Genomic DNA, 12,391 nt, shown 5'->3' on the forward strand with positions numbered 1-12,391 from the left:
CAGAGGATCATCAGAAATTGACTCTTATTTCATATTCAAAGAGGCACGTACTTCCTCACAACTTCAGTTCATTTTTGTTTCTAGTATTACCAGCGCCTCAATGATCTGGTGGCAGCACCGGCACCAATTCCGCCCCTTCTTGTATCTGGAGGACCAGGCTCTGGAAAGTCCCTTCTTCTGTCAAAGTGGTATGACGCTAGTCCAATTATGTTCTTGTCGTCATCAGTTCAATTACTGAACTCATTCAATAAAATGAATTACTGCATGTCTGCCTTCCTGCATGGCCTGCACCAAACATCAAAAAAGCAAAAAGGAGGAAACTAATAGATTCATGCCCTGAGATGTATACAATTTAGATGTTAGAGGGAAGATACAGAATGAGAAAGGAATAGGAAATGTGAGCATTTAGGATTATGTACATAAATGATGTAGGTTGGAGGTAAGGGAGTGGTCAGTGTGACGTGAAATTAGGTGAACTTTCAGGGGCATGTGCCTTTATTGTCAATTATTGACTTCATCTTAAAAGTCTTACTGGGATTTTAAATATTTGAAATAAGACAAAGACAAACTATTTAGAGTTAAATGAATCATAAAGAATATCAAAATTAAGGATAACCTTTACTGTGAATGCAAACTAGTTCTTCAGATTATGGACTAAGATCTGTTTAAGCTAATAAGCTCTTTTTTTAGTTTTATTTTACTTTCATATTATTTAAGAACAAGTGTTTAGATGATTTTCTTTCATTCGTAATTACTATTTACCTTGAGGAGTTAGCATGTGTTATTTCCTTTTTATTACCCTTTTACTCAAAGTTATGTTTGAAAATACTGTTTTTGTAATTAACAAAGAAACTTCTCTTTTTCCTCTAATAACATATTTGTAGTTAAAGGTTAATGCTCATTTTACTAATACTTTAACCTCAAATATATGCTATTTTGGTTTCTTAACATCAACTTGCAATTAAAATGAACCTGTAACTTTTCAGTGTTTTATTTAAAAGAGTCTTAACAGTGGAGTGAAAGTGGAAATTTCCCATATTAATTCAAAATTGACTGACTGTGTGATTCCTGACAGGTAGCATTTGATGCTTAATGCATCATGAGTTCTTTTTTTGTTGACAGTAAAGGAGCTTCATCAGTCTTGTAAAAGGTCTTTTTCTTTCAGGATCCAGTTACAGCAGAAGAATTCTCCTAACGCTCTAATCCTTTCTCATTTTGTGGGGAGGCCCATGTCAACCAGCTCAGAGTCTTCCCTGATTATTAAACGACTAACTCTAAAGGTAGAGTGTGCTGTCTTTTGGGATTATCAGAATATTTATTTAGCTTCAGAGGTTGTTGGGGCTGAGTACCTGATGATAAACCATTTGTTTTGGTTTTGCATAACTTTAAAAATAATACTCAGTGCAGTTGGGTCCTCTTGATGATTTAATTTTGGTTTAAAATGCAGAGATAGAAATATTTCCCACCTGTGATACAGGGTAGCTGCTTTAATTCGCTTGGGTTCTCACCTCATAGTTGATGCAGCATTCTTGGTCAGTATCTGCTCTGACATTGGATCCTGCTAAGCTTCTGGAAGAATTCCCACGTTGGCTGGAAAAACTCTCTGCCCGTCATCAAGGCAGCATCATCATCGTTATCGATTCTATCGATCAAGTGCAGGTACTGTTTTCACTTTATAATCTATTGATACGCCCAGAAAGACACAAAAATATCAGGAATGACCATAGCAGGCATTTAAATCACGTTTGTGAGAAGAAAAAAATGCTGGTGTTGTTTCTTTTATTTCCGCTTGATTTCTAGAGAGGAAGCATGGATAAGAAAATGTACTATATGCCAGTAGATGCTAGCATCTCATTGGGAAAGAATGACTGTGTTTTCACAATTAGCAAATTTTGTTCATTTTGACATAAATTTTAGGGCCTTGACGTTTCCTTCCATGTCTAGAATTAAGATCAGAGATAGCAGTGTTTTGCCATTTGTTCTTCCAGTAGTCTGAGATAAATCATCCCAAAATAAAGTTTTTATCTTTAATAATAATGAGAAACGTAATGAGAATTTCAGTTTACATGGGGCGCTGTTATTGGGTCATTTATGAAATATTTTGAATTAATAGATGGAATTTTGTTTTTATATTTTTAAGCAAGTTGAAAAACACATGAAATGGCTGATAGACCCACTGCCAGTGAACGTGAGAGTAATTGTTTCCGTGAATGTAGAAACCTGCCCTCCAGCATGGAGGTACGCTGCTGACTTTCGTTTTCAGATTACGTGAAATGTTTTAAGTACAGACAAGAAAAAGTTTTGATGTGTGTTTGTAGTTTTCATACTTTTCATGTAAGTGGCAGTGAAGGTGGGGAGAAGTGGACAAATTCAAGAGGAGGGTGCGATCTGTAGGATTTGGTGGGAGGTTAGATCTGGGATGTGAGGGAGGAGAAAGGCTAGGATGGCTCCCAGGTTTTTGGCTTGAGGTGAAATTAATTGTGGTCCCATGGACTGAGATGGGAGCCACAAAGAATGGGCAGATTTGTGGAGGAAATGTTATGAGTTCTGGTTTTGAACATGGTTGGTTAGAGTTACCAATTGTAGCTCCAAGTAGTGATGTCTATAGTAGGCAGTTAAATTTGTGGGTGAGAAAACAGAAGGAGGGCCAGGCTAGAGCAATGGACCAGGTGCCTGTGGTCCTGAAGTGTGCACTCACTTGAGCAGTCCTCAAAATGGGATGTGGTGGTTGATTCTGTGGGGTAGTGTTTCCTAACCTATTTTTCCATGCCCCACCCCACCCCTTCAGGAGCCTTTTTAGTAATTTTCTTCCTAAATACCTCCCTGCCAAAAAAATGTTAATACCACACATATACTATATATTATTAGTTCATATGTATAAACAGATATGTATGTATATTTGTGCTTTATACATAAAAAGAGTAAGATTTTATTGTTCCCCCCAGCAAATAATTTTCACTACCCCGTTGAGACTATATGTTACAGGGTGATGAAATTCTGATTGGATTACAAGTGTGGGCAAAGGCTGTCTGGTGCTATTCCTCATAGGTATTAATATCTATGTTGCTTTACTGGTGTTCAGAACATAGAGCTAGAAGTGTTTTACTGCTTCCCCATCAATGTGTAAGCTGTTTGTTTATTTATCTGTTTATTTATTTATTTTTAAGCTATTTTATAAATGTTGTGGTTAATCGCTAAAAGTAATGATATACATGTTGGAATAAATGAAATAATATTACTTAATATGATTAACAGAGATTAATTTTGCTTACTTTATAAAGGCAGTATAAAAATTAATTCTTGTAATGGACTTTGACTTCTCTTGTGGGTGGATTACAGCTTGTGTTGTATCATTAGAAGAGAATTTCACTTTTCTTTTCTTTAAATAAAAGGTTGTGGCCTACACTTCATCTTGACCCTTTAAATCCAAAAGATGCAAGATCTATTATAATGGCAGAATGCCACTCTGTAGACATTAAATTGAGTAAAGAACAGGTAAATATTTTTAATTTTACTGATATCTTTTACTCTCTATAGCTTTCTTTATAAGACACCTTATATAAGAGTTAAAATTCAATATAGGATCTCTCTATGGTTCTAAGGAGAATTGAAATTTAGTAATTGTTAAATACATTCACTCTTAATAACAGATAGAGAAGAAGCAATAAAAAAAGATTTGGACTTAAGGTTTACTTTACTGTATGATGTTAGGCAATATTTTAGAAGCAGATAAGCATGTGCATGTGGACTGCACCTGTGGCCCCCACCACACGGCAGCGATGTCGCTGGTGAGATGGCAGGAACCACATTCTTTCTGCAGGAATGTTTGTTGATATCTCAGTTGTAAAGACCACTTAATTCCAGGGTGGTTTTGTATTTTTGTTTTGTTTCTGGGTAAACTGGTGCAGGAGAAGAAGCTAGAACGACACTGTCGTTCTGCTACAACCTGCAATGCCCTTTATGTCACCCTTTTCGGCAAAATGCTGGCATGGTAAGTTGTGGTTATTTTACGTGATCTTCAGCATGTTTTGTGTTTGCTGCAGAATGCTTCCCTCACCGTGTGTAACTGAGAACTGATCACTGCGACAGTCTCTTGGGCCACTCAGATTCTGTTTCTTCTAACAGTAATACTAACACCCTTGAGCATGTGACTTATGACTGAAGATTGCTAGCCTGAGAATCACCAGAACTTGTTGGATATATTTGTCTGGTTTTCATCACACTAACCTTTTCCTGACTAGGGGTTGCAAAAGAAGGCCATCATCACCCTCAATTTGGGGCCCACACCTGAGTGCTCATTGTCACTTGCTTGATGGCAAAATCCCCTAGCTGTGAGAAAGTGAGGCGACAACTGGGGCATAAAAACGTTATCTCAGGTGTCCTTGAAAATCAGTAGGTGGGTACGTAGGCAGGAATTTTTAATTGTGTCTGTTTTCATATCCTAATAAACTTTTTCATCTTAAAACAGAATCTTGTGCTTTAGATACCCATTAGTAATTTGCCTGTAGATGAACAGTGGAGAGTCTTACTGCTTCTGCTTCTTCAGGACAGCCTCACCCTACTTTGTAACCAGAAGGCAAAAAGATTAGTGTCTGTTTTGGTGTTCATCACAATAGGTGGTAATCCTAGCACAGCTCATATTGTGGGCCCTGAATTTAGTGCTCTTGTCTCTTAATTCCACATTCTCATCTCAACACTGAATTTGAAATGAAAAAAATCTTCTAAAACTTTGAATTACCTGTAATATGTCCACTGCCCCCTCCCCCTGTTCCCGGAGTTGTGGCAGTGAATGTGGCCGCTGTGAACGTCAGTGGGTTACATAAGTACAGTTCAAGAATGTGAGTCATTTTCCATACATTTCATAATATTTATTGAAATTATCTATGGTAAGAAGGACTATGGACCATTTTTGGTCTGTTTTTCCCTCTTCTTTATGTATCTTTATATTTTAAAAAGAAACTACTGGTAAATGTTGTGTAATATTTTAAAACAAACCCCATTTACTGATTTTCTTTAGCCTGATATTTCCCAAATTCTGGCTCTGTTTGTTTAAGTTTAATTTGCATGGCTAATTAACTAATAATACTTATTTATAATTGTTCTCCTGCTTCCTGTATGTAGGTGACATGTCTCTAGATGATAAGAACCATGTCTTCCTCATTTTTATTTTCCATAATGTGTAGTAATTCCTTACCATATAGTAAGTCCCAGCATATGTTTATTGAATTGAATTAAATGTTGTAGTAAACTAACCCTGATGACTCTAGCAGCCTCATAAGACTAACGTTTCCCTGTGTCATGTTTTATTGAATTCCTGTTATTATCAATTGAACAGTACCAAAAATAGAGATAAAATAGCATTGTTTTTATTTACCCCAAATTTTTCACAGATGTTGGCAGACTAAGAAATTAAATCTGTTCTCAATTCCAACAGTGCTGGGAGAGCAGGCAATTTAGATAAACTCCTTCTTCAGTGTTTCCAGTGTCAAGACACTGTTTCATTATATAGACTTGTTCTGCAATCTATCCAGGAGTCCATGGCAAATGACATGGATAAAGAACTAATGAAACAGGTGAAGTATAAAAGGAAGATTATTTTGCTTTGTTTGTATTTGTGTGTGAATTGAAGTAAATAGCAAATCTTTGAAGCACATACAGGAATGCCTGCAGCCATAGTGTGCTTGTAGCCAGAAGTGATATCTCAGGAAACATGTATTTTCCTGATTACCGTGGAGAGTTTTCATATTTTCATGTTTATTGGCTATTCTTGTTTCGTCTCATGTGAATTGCTGGTTCAAATCCTTTACCCATTTTTTAACTGAATTGACTTTTTCTTATTGATCTGTAGGAGTTCTTCAGTTTTCTGCATACTGAGTACAAATCCTTTGTCACAGAGTTTGCAAATCAATATCTTTCTCCTGTTCTTGTCTTTTAACTTCATGGTATCATTATACAAAGTTTTATTTTAATGAAGTCACATTTATCAACTGTTTCTTTTGTGGTTTATGCCTGTTGTATCTTATTTTTAAAATCCTTAGCTATCAAAAAATGTTCTCATATTTTTTTCCCTTCAAAATATTTTAGTTTTGTTCTTCAAGTGTAAGTCCTTAACACATAATTTTCTGATTTTCAGTTTCCTATTTATTTTTGGCACTTGCAGTATTTCCCTTTCTTTTCCACAGGCTCAACTACTTTTAGAAATGTTTTGTTACATGTTGCCGGATAGTAACAGGCATTTGTAGTAGGAGAGCTGTTTCCTTCCACCATCTTCCCAGAATTGGAACTCTGTCATTAATTTCAGTAATACATTTCCTGCAGTTTTAATTTTCACTAAACTTTTTCTGTCTGTGTGTTATCTTTGGTGAGCTAGATTTTCTGTATATACTCTCTTATTCTTGATTAGTGCCTTTTGGAAAGTATGTTTTATTTTAAGAAATCTGTTTCTTGGTTTATTAAATCATTTGAATGATAAATTTGAATAAGAAGTTGATAAGCTTGAAAGAATTATGGAAATTTTAATGACTGTTAGTAACTTAAAGAGGTGCTTTATGATCATTGTTAATTCGTCTATCTACCTAGATTCTCTGCCTCGTAAATGTTAGTCACAATGGTGTGAGTGAGTCAGAATTGATGGAACTGTATCCTGAGATGTCCTGGGCTGTCTTGACCTCCCTTATTCACAGTTTGCACAAAATGTGTTTGTTGACTTACAGTTGTGGTTTGCTCAAGTTTCAACATCTACAGGTAAATTTTATCTTAATAAGGTGTTTTCATTTATGAACGTCCACATATTATATGTGTATTATGCTCTATCATACCACATCATTTTAAGTGTTTAAATCACAAGACAAAATTGAAATCTCAAACTTGGCATTACAAAAATTTTTTGCAGTGATTTTAGGTTAGATATAAAATTTGGCTATAACTTTTGTGATGTTAAGTACCTTTATGAAGTGGCTATTACTTTAAAAGGTAGTTTCTTTGTGAATGAGAAGATATACTCTTTTCAATTTTATTTTTGCATTGAATTATTGGATATTATATATATTTTAAGAGCCTGGGCTCTGGAAGTCACTCTGCCTTAGTTCACAACCCAGCTCTTCACAGGTTAATGTAACCTTGAGCAAGTTCTCTAGGCCTTGGGCCGATGTTTCCTGCTTACCTCAGGGGTTGTGAAGAGAACTGACTGAGGTGGTAGGTAATTATTTGATCTGGTGAGGTCCTACACATGATGTCTAACACACAGTAAATAACAACTAATACATGATAATCATAAATAAAATATGATTCTTGTCATCTGCAATGCCGTGGTTGATTCATATACGTAAACAGGCGTAAATGAAGTCTTCCATTTGAGTATGCTGTGTTACATATGTAAGTGTGAAATGTTCGCAGTTTCACAGGCTTATCTTTCTCCTTTATTGTGTATCGCTTAAATATAATTTACTCTTTATTACTTTTTCAATCCACAGTTCAGATTTTTAATGTATTCACTAAAAGTTCAAATTGAATTATGTTATAAGTTCTTACAGGAACTCTACTGTCAGTTTACCACATAAATATATACTGAATTTTAAAATATTCTAGTGCCATTTCTATTATGTAACTCTAAAATTGAAATAATTGTAAATTTCTTTATACAAATTCATTGTTAGATGACTTACAGAAAATAGACTGATGTTTTTTCTTCTTCTCCATAGGCTTGGGAAACAGTGAGACTAGACTACATGGAAGGTCCTACCAACATTTCTTCATATAGGCAAAATCTCATCAACTATTTCACCATGCAGCTAAGGTGTTACAAGTGTTCATGCTGTTCTTCTGTAACTTCTGAAACACACTCTACCTCTGTGTCCTTATTTTTCTTTCTTAGCTTATAACTTAATGTATAAAAATGTAATTATTATAAAAAGATTAAATCCTTTCCCTACTCTGTTAATGTCAAAAGAACAAAAGATGCTGATTTAAACTTAAGTGAAATCAGTGCAAGATCATTTTATTATTTTTATTTTCTTCTAGTTATATGGTTTAAATGGTTTAAAAATATGTATCTGTTTATATCTGAGTGTGTATATTTGGGTCCATTGATAGTTCAATTTTATGAAAATGCCTTTAGAGTTTGGTCAATGGTCCTAATATTACTTTATTTTCATAGATTGGTAACGTTTCTGATTTTTGACCTGATTTTCTCAGTATTAGATTATACGTGGAGTCAGAGATATATCTCAAACATATCTTTCTGCCTTCAACATTTGTCTGCAGCCTCTGAAGCGATCTCATTGTAGGTGAGTATTACTGAACATTGCCCCTTGTCTCCTAACAGTCAGGACCGAGTGACTTGGAGAAGTGCGGATGAACTCCCGTGGCTTTTCCAGCAGCAGGGGAACAAACAGAAGCTTCACGACTGCCTTCTCAATCTCTTTGTGTCCCAAAACCTCTATAAAAGGTAAGAAACTTATTTGTAGAACACCTTTCCCTAGAAAAACATATTTAAACAGTTGTTCAGTGTAACAAAGAAAAATAGCATTTTTCATTTAAAAATTAGTCCAGTTACCTGAGCTATGAAACAGTGTGGGAAATATTTTAGGACAATTTGCAAATTGCTATGAGATCTCCTTTTTACAAGAAGTAAACAAAAATGATAGAGTATTGCTATTTTCATAAAGTCAGAGCTGGAATGCTCTGGAGATAGCTTGGTATCTTAATCTTTCACTAAAGCAGGTTTAAATCCAAACCACCCAGGGAAGCAGTTCATGATGTCTGCCTCTCGGGGCCTTCAAGTGTTTCAGAGTAAAGCCTTCAAACCAGACTCTGGGCTCTACATAGAATCTGACTGGTGTTGAATTTAAAGAAAGGATTAGCCTTTTTCACAAATGTATTTTTATCTCTTCTGGTATACTTGAATTTGTCAGTAGCAGAACCACCTTTTTATTGGCCAAGCTTCTGACCTCTAAGCCCCCTGAGGAGGTTTTTCTGTCTCACCTGGAAATTTAGACACGTCTCATAACATAGCTGCCTGATCTGTTTTGCTCTTTAGTGAACTCTTTCAAATTTCATTGTTGTATCTCATAAATTATTTTTGATCTCCATCCCAATTTTTCATGATCCCTTTGAAATCAGATTCATTCTTTAGTGTACCAGGTCTTGTATCCTGCTTAATATCATCTATAGGTAAGTTTACCTTTATCATTCAATTCCTTGATGAAAAATACAAAGCAGATATTCTGGCAATTTGCCTGTGTTTCATTAGTTTCTTCTGTTCTGATTTCCATCATTTAAAATAATTTTGGGGTGAACTCAGCAGCTGACTGCATGCATATCATGAAATGTCTAAAAAGGATTCTGACAGATTTCTGTCGTGAGTAACCATGATGATATTAATGATAACAGCCAACAGTGTGGAGCACTTGCTCTGTGCCATCATCTCCCTACAGTAACACCTGAGGCAGGTGGTGTTGGTGCCCCCCGTCTGCAGGTGAGGATGGTGAGGTGTAAGGGGTCAGACAGCCTGCTCACGATCTCATAGCTAGGAAGCTGCAGACTCACGGCAGTCACAGTCTGCACACTTTCCTCGCTACTCTGAATCTACCTACTAACAAACTATCAATAGCTTGGTGCGAATCCTGACATTTTCACTCATTAGTGGGTTTTAAAGTTTCTTTCTCATTAAATTCCTATTATTTGTTGAAACAGAGGACACTTTGCTGAGTTGCTGAGTTACTGGCAGTTTGTTGGCAAAGACAAAAGTGCGATGGCAGCAGAATACTTTGATTCACTGAAGCAGTATGAGAAAAACTGTGAAGGCGAGGAGAGTATGATTTGCTTAGCTGATCTTTATGAAACCCTGGGGCGATTTCTCAAGGACCTAGGCCTTCTCAGCCAGGTAACTTCTCAGCAGGACAGCAGAGACAGCCTGCCGGTTTTCATGTTCACTCCTCTCCCCTTCCTAGGATTCACGCAGCTTTCATTTGTTGTGCTAATCCGGTGGCAGCTCTCACAGCATTTCACTCATTTTAATTGACCTTTGACCTTTTCTTCCCCCCAGGCTGTCGTGCCTTTGCAGAGGTCTCTAGAGATTCGAGAAACGGCTTTAGATCCGGATCACCCACGAGTAGCTCACGCCCTCCACCAGCTAGCCAGCGTGTACGTGCAGGGGAAGAAGTTCGGCAACGCGGAACAGCTGTATAAGCAGGCACTGGAGATCGCAGAAAACGCCTATGGTGCGGACCATCCGCATGTTGCGCGCGAACTTGAGGCACTTGCGACTTTGTACCAGAAGCAAAATAAGTAAGATGTAGATGAGTGATTCTCTGTAGTTTTATGACAGGGAGTTACAGTTCCTGACGTACTCCTGTGCGAGGCTTTGTTTTGTGGCTGCCTACTTTTCCTTACCTTATATTTTCCTTATTGTATATTCTTTTGAATCCACCATGTTCAAATATTATTCTTGATCTGGGTCTTCATGGGGTAAACAGAAAATTAGAATTACAAGATTCGTCCCTATATCAAGATGTGCAGAGGACAGAGCATGGACTTTGGAGTCACATAGCTGGGTTTGAAACCAGGCTTCTTCACTGACCAGCTTTGTAACATTGAGTGTGTTACTAACGCAGGGGCAGCAGACCATGCCCACATGTCAAGTCCAGAAGGCCCCCTGTTTTGCACGAAGGGTTGTAGAGGAACACAGCCACATTTTTCCATTTCACATATCGTCCCCGGTTGCTTCCTGGCTTCAACAGTAGTTTTGTAATTGCATGTGGCCCACAAAGCCTAAAATTAGATTTACTGTCTAGCCCTTTACAGAAGAAATTTGTTGGTCCTTAGTATGTTAACCCACTGAATGGTGTATCTTCTCTATCCGAAATCATTTCTTTTGTCCCATCATAAGTGATACATATTAGAATTTTTCTTTTAGCTTCTAGAAGTATTGCTTCATGTAGATTTTTTATGAATTTCTATTTGACCAAAAATTAGCCTGTGTGGAAGCTTATATAACAAACCAAAGTTTGGGATTTTCATTTAGTTAGGTTGCCCTTTAGATATTCAACAAAATGAGTTTAATCAGTTAAAAACAGTTAAATGTGAGCTACTTGGAGGACTAGATTTGTTTGTTACATTCTGTTTTATGAAAGTTTTTGTTAAAAATTGTTAATTCTATATGACTATGACTTCTCAAAATAATGCTGTGTTTAGTAGCCACAACAGGCTTTTACACTGGTGCTTTGATTTCACTGAAGTATACTTTGGATGCCTGTTTCTTTCATTTGACTTAGTTTTTTTTTTTTTTTTAAAGATACGAACAAGCTGAACATTTTAGGAAAAAATCTTTTAAAATTCGTCAGAAAGCTACAAGGAGAAAAGGCAACTTGGTAATGAGAGATTTCTTTTGTATTATGTTTGAACCAAAAAGGAAAAGAACATCTCTGAATATCATAATATAGATGCACAGACCTCACTTCACATATTTTAAGAACTTCAGATTTTAAAGTGGCTTCTAGGGAAGTAACGTTTTCTTATTTATTTATAATACATGTTTAAATATCAGTATCACTGAGAAGTACAAATTAGTAGACTTTTAAAAAGTGGAACTATATATTGTAATCATTTTGCAATATATATATGTATGTATATATCTGTCAAATTATCACATTGTACACCTTAAACTTACATGATGTTTTATGTCAATTATCTCAATAAAGCTGGGGAAGATTTTTTTTTAATTTTTAAAAAGTGGAACTATAAAGATTTTTGAAAGATGGACTATAAAGCTGCTTTAATTCTTTTTTTTAAAGAGTTGAGAAAGAGAATAAAAGACATTTAGTAAACCTTTTATGTTAGATTCAATGCAAAGAAATTTTTACCCTTAAGCACAAAAAAAAAATTCATTTCTCTAAGGTACTGATAAAATCTAAATATAGCATATTTTAACTTAAAATGCAATGTGCAATTTTTTATTGAAATATATTTGACATATAACATTGTGTAAATTTAAGATATACAACATGTTTATTTGATGCCTTTCTATATTGTAGTATGATTATTACCACAGCATTGGCTAACACCTCTGTCAGGTCACATAATTATCACTTCTTTTTTGTGGTGGGGATAATTCAGATCTAGTCTCTTAGCAAGACTGATGATCCTAATACAGTATTATTGTCTGTATTTACTACGCTGTACATTCCATCTTCAGGGCTTATTTTTCTACAGGTTGCAAGTGCTATGTGCAATTCTAAGTACTCGATATTTAAATGTTTGCTAATGGGGTTAATGAATATATGCAAGTTAATTCTGTTTCCTGATCTTTTTCAAGCACTTTGGGATTCAGTTTATTTTGCTAAAAGATCTTATAATCATTTTCACAAAATAGTTTTGAATGAATTTGAGAATG

General features: G+C 35.7%; 1 protein-coding gene across 4 annotated transcripts in view; it reads left to right on the forward strand.

Moving 5' to 3' along the window:
- NPHP3 (nephrocystin 3) overlaps positions 1-12,391 on the forward strand; it is a 32,475-nt gene that overhangs the window by 15,169 nt on the left and 4,915 nt on the right. For 2 of the 4 annotated variants that reach the window (XR_012509422.1, XM_074371230.1), the window contains exons 10-22: positions 85-188; positions 1,166-1,280; positions 1,516-1,659; positions 2,141-2,238; positions 3,393-3,495; positions 3,909-3,991; positions 5,435-5,573; positions 6,580-6,744; positions 7,701-7,795; positions 8,324-8,446; positions 9,694-9,883; positions 10,046-10,220; positions 11,294-11,369. Coding sequence is in view for 3 of the 4 variants with exons in the window: in XM_074371230.1 (XP_074227331.1) it covers positions 85-188; positions 1,166-1,280; positions 1,516-1,659; positions 2,141-2,238; positions 3,393-3,495; positions 3,909-3,991; positions 5,435-5,573; positions 6,580-6,744; positions 7,701-7,795; positions 8,324-8,446; positions 9,694-9,883; positions 10,046-10,220; positions 11,294-11,369 (1,610 nt within the window). In the remaining variant the exon portion in view is untranslated. Of the gene's footprint in view, positions 1-84; positions 189-1,165; positions 1,281-1,515; positions 1,660-2,140; positions 2,239-3,392; positions 3,496-3,908; positions 3,992-5,434; positions 5,574-6,579; positions 6,745-7,700; positions 7,796-8,323; positions 8,447-9,693; positions 9,884-10,045; positions 10,288-11,293; positions 11,370-12,391 lie in introns of all 4 variants that reach the window. The other 2 variants (XM_045511228.2, XM_010947738.3) reach the window with 1 other exon arrangement.

The sequence above is a fragment of the Camelus bactrianus genome, chromosome 1 (assembly GCF_048773025.1).
Source record: "Camelus bactrianus isolate YW-2024 breed Bactrian camel chromosome 1, ASM4877302v1, whole genome shotgun sequence".
Taxonomy (NCBI): domain Eukaryota; kingdom Metazoa; phylum Chordata; class Mammalia; order Artiodactyla; family Camelidae; genus Camelus; species Camelus bactrianus.